The 14775-nt window shown below is 46.1% G+C and overlaps 1 protein-coding gene and 1 non-coding gene across 7 annotated transcripts in view; both read right to left on the reverse strand.

The window, feature by feature from the left end:
• The window catches only part of LOC8031039 (TBC1 domain family member 14), a 92164-nt gene that overhangs the window by 46634 nt on the left and 30755 nt on the right, over positions 1 to 14775 (reverse strand). For 4 of the 6 annotated variants that reach the window (XM_042287135.1, XM_040503805.2, XM_040503808.2 and 1 more), the window contains exons 4-6: positions 11691 to 11831; positions 11454 to 11536; positions 11034 to 11401 (exon numbers count right to left, since the gene is read on the reverse strand). In XM_042287135.1, coding sequence (XP_042143069.1) covers positions 11034 to 11401; positions 11454 to 11536; positions 11691 to 11831 — 592 coding nt within the window. Of the gene's footprint in view, positions 1 to 6731; positions 6816 to 11033; positions 11402 to 11453; positions 11537 to 11690; positions 11832 to 14775 lie in introns of all 6 variants that reach the window. The other 2 variants (XM_040503806.2, XM_029990111.4) reach the window with 1 other exon arrangement.
• Trnaf-aaa lies at positions 2228 to 2309 on the reverse strand. Its single transcript has one exon. It is a non-coding gene; the product is annotated as a tRNA-Phe (tRNA).

Genomic DNA, 14775 nt, shown 5'->3' on the forward strand with positions numbered 1-14775 from the left:
AACCCTCTAAACACACACAAAAAAAAAAAAACCTGGGCGTATCGATGCAAGACCATAGAGTTATGTGCAAGACATAGCGAGCCAGGGGGCCAGGGTACAAAAGTTCTTAGAGCGCTTTGCGCAACGACTGAACTCGAGACATACAAGCGCGCCGTGTGCGGGTTCAGTGTGCAGACATTGCCTTCTTTGCTGTAGCTCACTTCTCTTCACTAACTTTCTTTTGTGGCAGATTTTTCACGTATCGGGGGTCCTTCTCGAAAGAAAGCCTACTGAGAGTAACCTAGCTAATCAATACTTCCACACAGCAGTCTTTGAGTTATGGAGGGATTCTTGTAGTAGCTATATGATTTAAACAAGAACAGGAATGTTGATGAACATGCGGCAGTCCTTACATTTCAGTTTAGAAAGCGCCATAATGCAGCGACGTGCGGATAGCAACATCCGACGTCGCGCGACCACGGCAGGGACCAAATATGGTTTTCCCACGGCCGTTGCTTTCAGGAGCGAGTGCTTCAGCTCACAAAGTAACTCCCGCCGCGCAAAGACATGGTTTTGTTTCCCAGCACGACGGCATGGGTGGCCTGGTAAACGGCACGCTACAGTTGGAGCGTCAGCACACACCCGCGTCTGTCGTTGAACAAATCGTAAAAAGACGCGAGACAAGACTTCCGAGACGACAAAAACGCAAAACGAGAGACGAGAAACCTTGCAAGACCGCGTGGACCATTGATGCAGGGTACTTTGTGTCGGGCGGCCTGGCCGCTTATGCATGCTTAATTACAGTACTCAGTTTAGTTTCGGTTTTGAAAGGTGACCGAAATTGGTTTTTTGGCGCAGGCTAGGCGCAGATTACCCATATTTTGGCAAAATGTAGCAGGATGTAGCAGGGTTCGCCCCTTGGCGCAGTTTGGCGCAATTGGCGCAGCAATCACATCACTGCGTTTGACGCATGATTTTTCAAATATAATGTGCGTACTTCGATTGTTTCGTTCCCTAGATCGAATTAAACTGGAGTTTTGTAGTTCAGTGTGGAATTCATTTACAATAACCGACGCTGCACGGATAGAAAGAGTTCAGAAGCGGTTTATACGCCTTGTTTACGATAGATATTTTGATAGAATATGTTATTATGATTATGAATACATTCTTAGAGAACTTTCACTACAGAACCTGTCAAAAAGAATTGCTCGTGACATTATATTTTTCTACAAAGTCGTTCACGGCCAAATAGATAGCAATCTTGTGTAGTCTTTAAACTTTCATGTACCAACCCATGTCGTTAAAAACTCAAGTGTGTTTTATACATCTATTCAAACAAGACTGTCCCCTTTGGCTGGAATGCTAATTTGTTTAAATGATTTTCCAACTCATGTAGACATATTTTTTTAATTCTGCTCATTCAAACGACTACTTATTTATTTTTATTTATTCATATTACCCCTAAAGGCCCTCGTGAGAGGGTATTACATAGGGGGGGGTACATAAATCGTTCCAATAGGAACTAGTGTACAGTGAACAACATATGAGAATACTAGAAAACAATTAATACACTTAATAATAAAAAGAAAATAAAGGATACACTCAAAAACGAAAAAAAACATACACTCACTCATCACACTGCAATAAAGCTGAGTCAAGGTAAAAACAAAATAGTACACATTTGCTCTGCACGTTCCGGAAAAGAGGAAACAACAATGTAAAACAGCAAAAGTTAGATGGCATCAGTATTTTGAATTTGTTCTTGAAACTTCATGGTGTCTTTTTCTGAGGCAATGTGCGATGGTAGATTATTCCAATCGATTATGGTACGTGGAATGAATGACCGGGAAAAAGCAGATGACTTACAGGTTACGCGTTTAACTTTGTAGGGGTGATCGCGGCGTGGAAAAATAACGGCAGGTGGCTCAAAGAAATCACCGTGAAGTGACGCGTGGTGGTAAAGTTTATGGAAAAGAGATAGGCGTGAAAGTTTGCGACGATGGAGTAGTTTGGGTAGCTCTGCTCGGCGTTTTAGTGCTGTGTTGATTTGCATATTTTTGGTTTCTGATTTGTGAAATGTTTCAATTTCGAGAGCATATGCCGTTTGAAATTGTGTACTGTTCCATGTTTTTTATTTTAGGTTTTTGTTTTTTAGGGGCGAAGCTCCTTAGGGTCTAGCCTTGTCCGGCATCCGTGCTCACATCGATTGCCATCCCATCTGTCTTCTTAAAAAAAGAAAACATGTTTGCGCAGTCGACAGGATTCGAACCTGTGCGGGAAGACCTCAGTGGATTTTTAGTCCATCGCCTTAAACACTCGGCCACGACTGCGGGACGAGTAGGGGGCTCCGAGATGTGGTCGAGCCCCTTGATGAAGCTGAACGCCACCAGTATGAAGAAAGCGTGGAACATCTCCGAACACAAAACGGTTCTTTTAAGGACCACTCATATGCTTTAAAATCGGATCGTTGTTGCGGGCAGCTAACTCTAACTGCCAATAATCTGTTTCGAAGCATAAACTGGACGTCGGTGGCCGTTCAGACAACCAAGGCCACTCCGAGAATAACAATAACGCGAGTCAGCACTGTGGACAGATAACTCTAACTGCTAATGATCTGTTTCGAAACATAAACGGGACGTCTGTGGCCATGCACACGACTGAGGCCACCCCGAGAATAACAATACCTTGTGTTAGCACAGTGGAGAGCAAAATCCCAGTGCTAGTGCTCCGCTTCAAAGCATAATAGGGACGTCGAAAGTTCCCTTGAAGTCGACGGCCATTATGACTTTTGGGTTGCACTTTGGCGAGTTGGCTAACACCTCGTGGTGGATGAGGAGCAGGCTGCCCTGTGCACCGAAGAGCGGTCTGAAGGAGTGTGGTATAGATTTCCTGAATTTCAGAGGCGCCATTGTACTCGCTTGAAACATTGTAAAAACAGCACAGACTGCTTGACATGAGGAAAAGTCCCAAGGCCACAAGAGAAGATACTTGCATCAGTCTCTGTGAGTTACCTTATGATCAAAGGAACTACTGTACCTGCACTGTTTTTCCTAAACTTCGTTTCTTGTCTTTTTTTTATTCCTTTTATTTTTTCTAATTTTATTAGTCTTTTTTCATTGATTATTATTTTGAACAATCCCTTTATAAAAAATCCAGTTACATTTGAATAATTTTACAATTCAAATTGTTTCTTGTTTTTTTGTTTTTTTTTTAAAGCTGTAATCTATTTTAATCCCTTCCTTTTCTTCCTCTATCTTTCTCTACCTGTTCATTAAAACATCAGTTGAAAGTAGCGCTCGTCCTGTCCAGTCTTCTACTTGTTTTTGTCTTTTGTGCTGTTTTTGAGTCTGAGCGAGACTTCTAACCTGTTTCCAAAAGAGACAATCTTTTTTTTAAAGAAAACAAGTGTGGGTCTAATTTTGCTGGGCACTGAGCCACCAAAATATTTTTTTTCTGTGAAATTAAAAAATGGTTATCAGGCTCGGTTGGCCGAACTCATCCCAAAACAGCCTACAGTCACTGACAGGATTTTCTTTATTCATTAGAAGTGCCAGTAGGGCATTACCGCAGGGATTAAAAATTTTTTCGGCCGTAACTTCAACCAAGCACATTCCAGTTCTTGACTGGTTTAATGAAAAAATTTCTAGAAAGCTCCATCCTGGTCCTGTACGTAGAGATTTTGTGCATATGATTTTTGAGATGAGAAAACTTGTTTGGTGTTAAAAGTTAAGATGAGCCGTTAACGCCGGTGGATTTATGATAAATACTATACTGAAATTTCAAACATACCTTCTTGTGCCGAAACTCTAGTCATTCTTCCTATTAGTGACACTTGAAAATCTCTCGTACTGGCCCGGGAAAAAGTGAGTGACACGATTCGGTGTTTTTTTCAAAACATCAATGTGAATTTTTAGTCATAGAAGCGGCATTTGACATTCTCAGTGATGTGATTGGCCAAAGCCATTTTGGAGCACCTTTCGGAGCAGCCAAAACAGTGTTTTGGAGCAGCAAATGTGGCCTTTGGAGCAGCCAAGACAGTGTTTCGGAGCAGCAAAAGTGGCTTTTGGAGCAGATATTTTTAGAAAAATAAAAATACTCGTTTTAATTGCATGTATAAACGAAGGACCCTTTGTGTTGCGTTCAGATGTGACGTGTTGTGACGGAACTCGCTGCTTGTGTTTTTACTGCTGAGATATCTCACAGGTGTACAGTGCTGTAGGCATTGCCGAGCAACTCCGAAAAACCGCTTACCACCGTTTTACTGGTTCCCAACGTGCAGGATTTTTGTCAAAGTAAGCAAACCTAAAACAATAGATTGCAAGCGTCCCGGCTGGTGTTTCTTTTGTGAAACCATGTTCGCATGCACGTAAGGGAAACTTGGGCAGGCTTGCATGTTGCGCATGCTGAGACAACGGCTGTTCGATCGAAACCTGAACCATGCCACTCCGCTTCGTTGCCAGCTGATTGCCAAAATTGTATGCAAAATGAAACTGTCGAGCATACGACAAATAAAGTCCAGCGGCGCGTGCATGCCAGGCCGGCAAACAAGGTACAAGCTTCTAAACACACACAAAAAAGAACCTGAGCGCATCGATGCAAGACATCGCGCGTCAGGGACAAAAAGTTCTTGGAGTGCTTTGTGCAATGGCTGAAGCTGAAAGAAACAAGCGCGCTGTGCGGGTTCAGCGTCCAGACATTGCCCTCTTTGCTTTAGCTTACTTCTCTTCACCAACTTTCTTCTGCGGCAGATTTTTCACGTAACGGGGTCCCTCGAAAGAAAACCCACTGAGAGAAATTCAGACAATCAATACTTCGACACAGCAGTCTTTAAGTTAAAGAGGGATTTCTGTAGTAATGTATGATTTAAACAAGAACAGGAATGTTGATGAACATGCGGCGATACATGGTTTAATTTTAGAAAGCGCCATATCTGTAGCTCCGTGGGGATGGCAACACCCGACGTCGCGCGACCACGGTGACTGGAAGGCAGGTACCAAATGTAGTTTTCTCACGGCCGTTGCCTTCAGGAGCGAGTGCTTCAGCTCACGAAGAAACTCCCGCATCGCAAAATTGTTGTTTCGTTTCACAGCATGACGACATGGCTGGTACCCGGCACGCTAGCGTCGGGGCGTCTGCAGATATTGCGAACACTCCAACGTTGAAAATATTTTTTTTTTTTTTTAAATATGCGAAACGAGAGCCACAAGACGGCGAGAGTGCGAAACGCGAGACTGCAAGAAAACCATGCAAGACTGGAACTGGATGGACAATTGGTGCAGGGTACTTTGTGTCGGGCGGCCGTTTGCGCCACATAACTCACGCATTCTCAATTTTGGTACTCAGTTTAGTTTCGGTTTTGAAAGGCGACCGAAATTGATTTATTGGCGCAGGCTTGGCGCAGACTACCTATATTTTGGCGGAATGTAGCAGGATGTAGCAGGGTTAGACCCTTGGCGCAGTTTGGCGCAATTGGCGCAGCAATCACATCACTGCATTCTGTACCATGCAAAATATTGGTCTGGAGCAGCCACTGATGCTTTTAAAGCAGATGCCAACATCTACTAACACATCACTTGGGAATGAAAAAGTGATTGCATCGCGAAGAAGTGATTGTAATCAAAGGGCAACAAGAAGAATGTGCAGTGACGAGGCAGCCGAGTACGTGCTATCATTGGTTGAGAGGAAACAAAGGAATGGGGGTGCATTTGGAGGGTAAACACAAGCGTGAGCTGCGCAAGGAGCAGACAGACTTGCATGCCATATAGTCGCTCAGCTAATCCTGGGGATTCATAAATCATCTTGCTATGTGCAAATATCCTTTCCTCAATCTCGAATTTAAAGAAAGAAAGGCAATCACGGATATGAACGCCGGTTGTCAGGACATCGCTGCCTAACATAAACCTCCCGCATAATAAACACAGTTTTAATTTTTTTTTTTTTTTTTATTGCAATGTAGAGATATAAACATACAAGAAGTTTTCATTTATTTTTATATTCACACCAAGCACACGCTTGCACTGTCCCACTGAAAGTGTCCCTTTCTCCTAGGCACACAACTGCAATATTCCTACTTCTCGAAGTACTGATTGCGGCATATTAACCCCGTTAGCTTGCTTCTAACCGAGCACAGTTGCGCTGCGGAGAAGCCAGTGGAGTTCACTCGCACAAGTGTTGCTTCTCCGCAGTGCTCAGTAAAGGGGTATTCACAGGAAGGGACGTGCGTGACGCCAGCGATGAGCAGAACCAGCGGGATGCCCTCCTCAGCATGCACACGGGTGGTGGGAGCCCATGTCAGTCTTATCAGACACATTCAGCGGTTGCACTCTCGACAACAAGGCTCGGTGCGCGCCGACGAGTAGAAAATGGGGGGCGTACGTGGTACGGCGGTACACGATTACAGCAGCAACCGTGTTAGATACAGAAAACGACCAACTGCTTTCTGCTAACAAAAAAGATGCTTCTTGGAAGGGAGGATGCAACACAAAAAATGTAGAATACAAAACCAGTTGCATGAGAAGCTGCTTGAGGACAACATCGATGAATATCAAAGACTCCTTTGGGTGCCTCGGACAACATGCGCAAGCCACAAGTTAGGCGGACTCGTGCTACTGCCGGTACCCCGCAGAGCACAATATGTAAAGCTGCCAGACACGTAAACAAAATACTGCGAATTCCAAAGAGATCCCACGCCAAGGCATGGACCGTTTGTGCAACCCAAGCAAAAGCTCCACCACACCCCCCGCAATGCCTACCTCAGCACGCTTCCGCAACGTTGTTACCACATGATGCACATCTCGGCGAGCAAAGGGAGGGATTGCTCCCCCGTGTAAACACCCCTGAAAAGGGAAACGAGTAGACTATTCTTGAAATGGATTGCTCATAGGCTACTTAGTATATACATTAAGTTTCGCGATTCTTAGAGCTCACATAATTGCGATATTAAATTTAGAAATTTTTATCATTTTCATCTGCCGACCCGGTGACATCGCCCCAGTTAGGCACACCATGGTTCCCATCAATCACGTGATCATAAACACTATCTTATTCAAGGCAACCATACGATCGCCCAATCTTGCCTCTCCACAGTCCAATCGAAGCCGCTCACGCAACTCAGCAACCCCAACGCTATTCCCGCTCTTGCCCCTTTGACCTTCCACCCTGCAAGCACCTGGGAATTGTGGACGACGGCAACCATGGTGAGTTTGTCCATGACTCGTCGCTGGAGTTGGTCAGACCAGCTTCCAACATTTCTTGATAACAATCACTCTCGTTGCTGCTGCAATCAGTGTCAAAGACTTCGAAGAAGCAAACCATGCCATAAACGCAATCGTCACGGACCGCATGCTTGAGCAGGGGTGGAACGCATGATATGTACTTGGGAGCAGCCACGGGAGCAGCTGAAACTGCTGTTTTGGATCAGGCTGGGAGCAGCTAAAACTACATTCTGGAGCAGGCTAGGAGCAGCTCAAATCAGTTTTCATTGCACTTCAGCTTGTGTCTTAGATGAGCATGGGAGCAATTTCAATTGTGCTTAGCAGCACAGATGAGCATGAGTGGTTAGGAACCTATGTAGGTGGGATAACAGTGTAACAGGTGCAAAAACTTGGCCTTAGTGAGAACTTAAAAGCAAGTACCATGTTTCTGAAGATAGTGTTCTTGATATTTTCTGAATGACTTTCAGCTGCTCAAAATCCAAACCAGCACTGTTTATAGCACGACCCACACATGCTCGACATAGAAATTATATGTGCGAACCACGTGACTTGCGTAAGCAACGGACGTGCAGTTGTGCGGAGGAACAGGGCAACTAATTTTGAGTTTATCCTATTGTACAACTCAATATCGAAGCATCAGACTATGATTAACGCAGTTATCATATTCGAAGCGATGAGCCAGAGCACGATTAAAGTATGCCAAGCATATCTACCGCTTGCGTGAGAACTGCTGGCTGGCAAGGATTCGGATCGGACAACGTTTCAGTTCAATGAAATCACGATTTATCGTGCAGGAATACGGTTCTAACTTCTAACGATGAAGCACTAAAAGGAACCTTTCACTGATGTGTTTTCAACTGGCTGACGTCTGGAACCCGGGCCGCAGAGCCTCAGGCTATCTGACGCTTAACGACTCGACCTCACCTCGACGACTTGCTTAAGGGGGGACACACTACCCAGAAAAAAAAAATTCTGCAAAAAATGTCGATTTTGAAAAATTACATATTTACATCCACCAACATCTAGAGAGTATTTTCAGAAATTTTCACTAGTTTACACTACATAGTTAACTTTTTATAAATTATTTTCTAACCGCCGAAGCTAAAGAAAAGGCAGGGTTTGGAGCACTTTGAACACATTTTTCTTCGTTCCACTTTTTGGTATAAATTCCATTTTAGTCAACCTATCGTTTGATAAAGGCAATACAGGGAAGGCTCGTTCTTCAATTTTCCTGACTAAAATTTAATAAGGAATGCGACTATGTAATGTTTTTGTCACTTTACGGATGTCTTTTATAAAAAATGTTGACATTTTGTCAAAGGCACAGAAGACCAAAAAGTTGACCAATTTTGCAGAAGAGAAAAATTATAGAAATAAATTACTTTTTACAAAAAGCTTTCCATAGCCGCACCCTCTAGGCATTTTGCTACATATCTAGTGAATAAAAATCTTGAATATCGTGATAGTTTTCCGACGATAGATTAACTAAACTTTGTAGGCGTGTTGCTGATAAAAGCTGCCCTAATTTCCTTCCCACTTAACCGAGACATGGAATTTTGGTATGCACCCTCTAGCATGACCACCAGCCTACCCTGTAAATTTCATTAATGCTAAGCCAAGGGTTCAAAAGTTGACCCTCCTAGGGTGCGTGTCCCCTTAAACGCTTATGGTTGAAGAATAACAATCCAGTCGCAGGTGATGTAGCGCTTGGAATCCGACCCCCCGAGTTTTTTCGCGTGCTTCAGACTCGGGATACACAGGAAAAATAAACGGAACAAAAAATTGCAAGGCCGACCAAGCTAAACGCACTCATTGTTGCCAATCGAGTCAATAAAAACCGAAACCAAGAATAGAATTATTTTGGCGCACGTTGTGCGATTTGGAGCCGCAATGGCGCGAAGTATTGGCTGTGGCGCAGTTTCCGCAGGATGGCGCAGACAAATGCGTCTGGCGCAAAATGGCACAGCCGTTCCACTCCTGCTTAAAACACAGAAGGTAAGCAAGAAAGCTGAAGCTCGAGACGCCAAGAGACCCAAGTCTTCTTTTCAGAGGTGCGGATCCGAGGGTCCCGCATATAAATTGATTTACCCACGAAACTATCCCGTCATTTTCAAAACAAATTTAGCAGGATTATAGGAACATACAATGGGTCTTAGCAGTATAGTTCTCTCATACAGTAATCCCCCGTTATAACGAAGTCAACGGGACAGCAAAAAAATTCTATATAAGCAATAATTCTATAAAAGCGATAGAGCAAAAAAAAAAAAAGTGGCAGCAGCCTCGAAAGTGGACGGGAATACTCCGGAACCCTCTGACCGCATATTTAATCAAACAAACCTTGGTTATGGACATCTCATGGCAGATTTACCGAGTAAAAAAATAATGAAGTGTGGAGTTCGCCGATAATTTCATCCGGGCATCAGTTCTCCTCAAACTGCTTCAGACATCGCAAGAATACTGCCACCATTGCTGCACTCCACTTTGTTTCGAAGCAGCTGTGGGGTGTTTCGCGTCTCCGCAGTCTTCGGCGTTTCCCGAGGTGCCTCTCCGACATCACTTTGTGTTTACCTCGGCCACATGCAAGGTCTACAATCGCAGCATCCATGGCAGAAGCAACAACAGGAACATCCACATTGACAAGCCCAAACAAATCAAAGTTATCCTCAATGGTTTTGCCAAGATGTTTTCACACACTCCTGTAGAGATTGCGAGAGAAAATCAGACGTGTGCAAAGCAGTTGGCGATCTTTCAAGTCGTGGGCACGCTTTCTCATGCAGGAAAAACTTCTCTACCCTTTCCAATATGCCATGCTTGCTCTGCAAAGCGGTGGACAATGTCGAAGAGTCGATGCCGAAATGTCGAATTCTTTGGCAATTTTGGACTTGGGCCGACCACTTTTCTCAATGTCACAGATCTATGCGACTTTCAGTAAACAATCCCAATCTCTCATACGACACACGTGTGCGTGTACTATGTATGCCACAGGCGTGCCCGTGCAGGCGCCCATGTCGGAGGCTCCCCAAGGGATCATCCGGACTCCACTGCTCCCTTGACCCGATTCCAACAGGAGTCCGGCAGCGTCGGAACGCTGTTGCTGCTCCCGCTGCTCCCTACCCGCGTCGGCGCATCAGCATCGGAAGCGGCACTCTGCCAGCTCTGCACGCTCTGCCCTCTGTCAACCGTTTACCCCGTTTTCCCAGTTTGCCATTTGCTTCAGTAAAGAAGGGGGAGGGAACGCAAGGGTCTCCATGCGCCTCCCTGTAGTCTTGCGTGCTTTCAGCACCACAACCATTGTAATAAGCATGGTCGGCCACCAATACGATACACGGGGCTAATCTGCCACAATCGACAATTTGAAAAGTATTAATATTGCAGTTTACCTCGAAGAGAATACTGAATAGCTTATAATTGGAAAATTTAAATATTTCCACAATCTTAATAAACAGCACTATAAAGACACGATAAGCAGGCAGTGCTCTGTAAAGAGACTTGGTCCACTGTTTTTACAATTCCGTGTCTATCGCTAGCTTTTTTTCAGCGTCGCACCAATTAAATGTGTTAGTGTCCACAAAGTAAGAATCTGAAGTGCCAAAGTGGCCAATTCGTCGACGATTGTTCTAATTAAACAAAAAAAGAACTGTATTGTAAAAATTGTCCTGTGTGCTTCTTCGTCTTTTTGTCCCGTCCCTTTTTGCACTATTTTTAATATAAAAAAAGAACACAAAAGCCTCACCGTACGTCATCTATACGAACTTCCTCAACTGTCTAGGAACACCGAACGTCTCCTAGAGTTGCGGCACCAGCCCAGTGACGGAAAGGCGCCGCAGCGAGGGCACTTACCTCTTGAAAGATGCCGAGTTGCGGAAAGGTGCGCGACACGTCCAGCCGTATCAGATGGGCAGAGTTCTCCCGGGTGTCGGCCCGGTCAGGATCGTCGGCCCGTGTGACCTGGCGCGAGCGTGAAGCGCAGATCTCGTACAGCTCGCTCGTGATGTTCAGCTCGTTGCCCACGGCCAGCTTCCAGACATGGCCCCGCACGCTGGGCGGGATGCCCTGCCACCAGAGCTCCTGCGTGCGCCGCTGGTGCCGCGCTGTCTCCCAGCGGGGTAACACGTCCGAGACCCAGGTGCGCGTCGCCTGCACCAGCTGCTCCTCCTGGCGCCACTGCTGCTCCAGCTGCTTCCTGCGGGCCGCCGCCTCCTTGAGCTCTGCAAAGGGACATCCGTTGGCCTCTGCCCCATGCTGCCCTCCCAGCTGCACCTTTTTTCCGGGCTGCCTTCACCATTTCCTCGTACTCCAGCCTGTGCTTGTGCTCCTCGTCCGGGGGCTTGGCGGGGAGGTTCCTGCGGGCAGTACTGTCTTCGCAGACCACGCTTGTGGCCACAAGCAGACAACCGGCACGGGTGCCATTTTATTTTACCTTCGGCGAGTCCCAATCAAACCTGGCTAGGAACCGAGAGACCCTCGCACCTCAACTACTGCAGCAAAGGGACTTACGACGGACGGTTCTCCAAGATGAGTGCAGTCGTTGAGCTGGCCACACAGCCATCGGCACTCTGCTTGGAAGGAGTAGGAGACGGATCTCGAGGTGAGGGCACTCTCACCTCGGAAGCCTTCCACTTCCAAGCCAAAAGGCCTCTGCAAGGAAAACCTTCCTCAGTGGTCTATCCGAATCAATTAACGTTCTCCAGCTGCACAAACATATTTCGTACCAGTCCAGTTTCTCATTAGCGGTACCAGTGTGCAGTCATGCATCACTACTGCAAGACACTTTGTGAGGTTAGCCTACAGTAAACTATAGGCGAACCTCACATGGGCCACATAAACATCAAATTTGTCTTTCGTTTGTTCTTACTTGGGCTATTTGACAATTGTTGACAGGCGTTGCAGAAGCACGAAACGAAAATCAGCATTTTCTTAACATCGTAACTCATAAAGGAAGGCAATACGCTTTGCGACCACCATTTTAATTACGCCGTCACTTCCTTACGGCCCAAGCTATGATTAAGAAAATGTCATGTTCATTGATCCTCGAAAATGTGCGAGCCAGAGTAGACACAGGAGAGGGTACAATGCAGTGAGATGCAACACAGTTTTAAGTCAACGACAGACCCTTTCCAAAATTCAGTCTGGCCACTTTGATCACTATCATCAGCTGAAAAATGGCATATGCACCATACTAATGGTGGCCTTCTGTTTACTAATAAAGAAAGAAGTTGAAGATGCTCCTAAGCAGGTGATTCGAGGCCTATACATTCGAGACATTAGCACAATGCAAAGCAGGAATTGAATGCAAGAGCTGCGTAAGCATTCATTTCTAACTCTGGCCCAGTCAATCTGTTAGTATCACACAATCAGCTTCAAAGCCCTTTGATGTATAGAACTTTATCGAGGCATCTATGTGGGTTGGCGCTTCGTTCTGACTGGTTGCATCTTTTTTTGCCATCGACACTGAAAGAGATTGAGAAGGAACTGTACAGTGAAACGCACCTTTTCAATTGCCGCTGACTCATTGGTTCACTGCTGTCATTAGTACAGCAAAAGTTAAACCGCCATTTGAGTTACCAGATGGCACTGAATTTCAGAAAGGGTCCATTGGCCTCAAGATCGACCTAGAGGTGGCCCAACTGTCGTGCTATCATCATCATCATCAAAGCGAGGATAGAAGCATGGCTGCCCCATACGCTCTCCACGTTCGCGTGGGAGGCAGTGTAGATTCTTGCATTTATTAGTGCATACTATCGGTGGGAAAACGATTTTAGCAGAAAATGATGTGGGATAGTTTGATGCTTCAATGCTCGGACAAGGAGAAACAAAATAAACAGACGCGACAAACGCGCAGCAGTTCTCTCCGCAGGCGGCAAGTGGCAAGAGCAGAAGGCAGAGAGGACTTTTCTTTCACTGCCCAGTGCTTCCTCACGCCGTGGCTTGCTTTATCTTCGCCTCTTTGCTCGCTCCCCGCCTTTCCTTCTCCAATTTTATTTTTCGAAGGAAATTTGGTTTTTGTTTTATTACTGCGGCAAGCCAGATCGTGCCGCAATGCAAACTACACCCCGCCACTAAGGGGGTGCAGAGCCCTGTGCAGGGAGCACAGACCCCTGTGCTCGAGCGGATTCTGACGGACCAGCATCCACCCTCTCATCTCGGGGCAGACAAGTGTGCACTGCTCCAGAAGTACCTTACGTCTGCGACAGGGTGGCCTTCGTCTGCTCGGTTGATGCATCGAAACCTTTCGCACGTTTGGGAAGGGCACCTGAGAAAGCACACTCTGGAAATTGCTCTTTTAGCCTGGGACCAGAGGACTTTAGTTGTTGTGCAAGGTCCCCATAAGGCACTTGCATTCCCACAGATGCCATAGGCGGTTCAGGTCCCCTTCGCACCACTTCGGCAAAAGAGCCTCTCTGGAAAGCAAAGAGGCGACACTTCGCTCCAGGATGGGAGATGTTTTTCTTCACTTTTAGGGTCAGAATTTCCTCTTCTCTTTTGAAGTGTTCACATGACCTAGAATACGCAAGGTGCTTGCCTTTACAATTGACATATTTAATGTCTTCATGACAGTCGTCAGCGATGTGCTCACTGCTACCGCACCTGGCACGTCTCACGGCCTTGGCAGGACCGCGAGCCATGCTTAAAGCGCTGACAGCGGAAACGACGGACAGGGTTAGGTATGTAAGGCCAAACCTTACAATTCAAGTACCCCGCTTTCACGGAAAAAGGCAGGCTGTTGAGCTCAAAGGTGTCGCGTAGGAAGTGCTTTGTCATCTCTACGGATGGTGATGCGCTTTACAGCAACAACACCCTGGCTGTGCACGCCTTCAAGAATCTCTTCGTCCTGACTCTACATCAGGTCGTCCTCAGATATAACACCGCAAATGGTGTTAAGCGTACGGTGTGCAGAGATGCTCACTTTCGTGTCAAGGATATGGTTGAGGCACAGCAACACAGCCTGCCTGATTTTTCTCAAATACTTCCACAAAAAGGTCTCCAGAAAAAGACTTTTGCATTAAACTTTTCCCCTACCAAGTCTTAAGACCTTAGCCACAAGGGGGCAGTTTCAACAGCGGTTTCGTCTCAAATTCGTAATGTACAATGAAAAACTTTGTAACATAGTCAGTGTTGTTCATGTCAAGAGGTGGGAGATGTGCGTCGGTGCGGACCCTTTTGGGGGGCCGATCAGAAGGTTTAAGTTTGGAACCCATATGAATGGGGAGGCTTCCGGAACCTGTGGTGTGCCGCCCACCACGGAGCCCAACAAGGGAATAGGAAATGGACCCTAACAAAAAGTGCTTTGCTGGATCCGTTATGCTATTAGCACTGCCCAGGTACTATAACCAAGTGGGGTTCTGGACAAGGGGTCTGTCGCCACCCAAGGTTAGCCCTTGCCACCAAAAGAGTTGGAAAAAAAAATAAATAAGAGAAGAGAAATGAGAAGAGTGAAAAGAAGGGATGGGATAGTAGAAGTGGTGACTGACTGAATCATCCTGGTCGGGCCAAGCCAGGACACCCGTCAACGAAAAACGGGGGCTGAAGTGGTGTATTGCCTCACCCAGGGGGCCCCGAAGGGTCCAAACCTACCCTAGGC

Source organism: Ixodes scapularis, unplaced genomic scaffold (assembly GCF_016920785.2).
Source record: "Ixodes scapularis isolate PalLabHiFi unplaced genomic scaffold, ASM1692078v2 PGA_scaffold9__187_contigs__length_104089568, whole genome shotgun sequence".
Lineage (NCBI taxonomy): Eukaryota > Metazoa > Arthropoda > Arachnida > Ixodida > Ixodidae > Ixodes > Ixodes scapularis.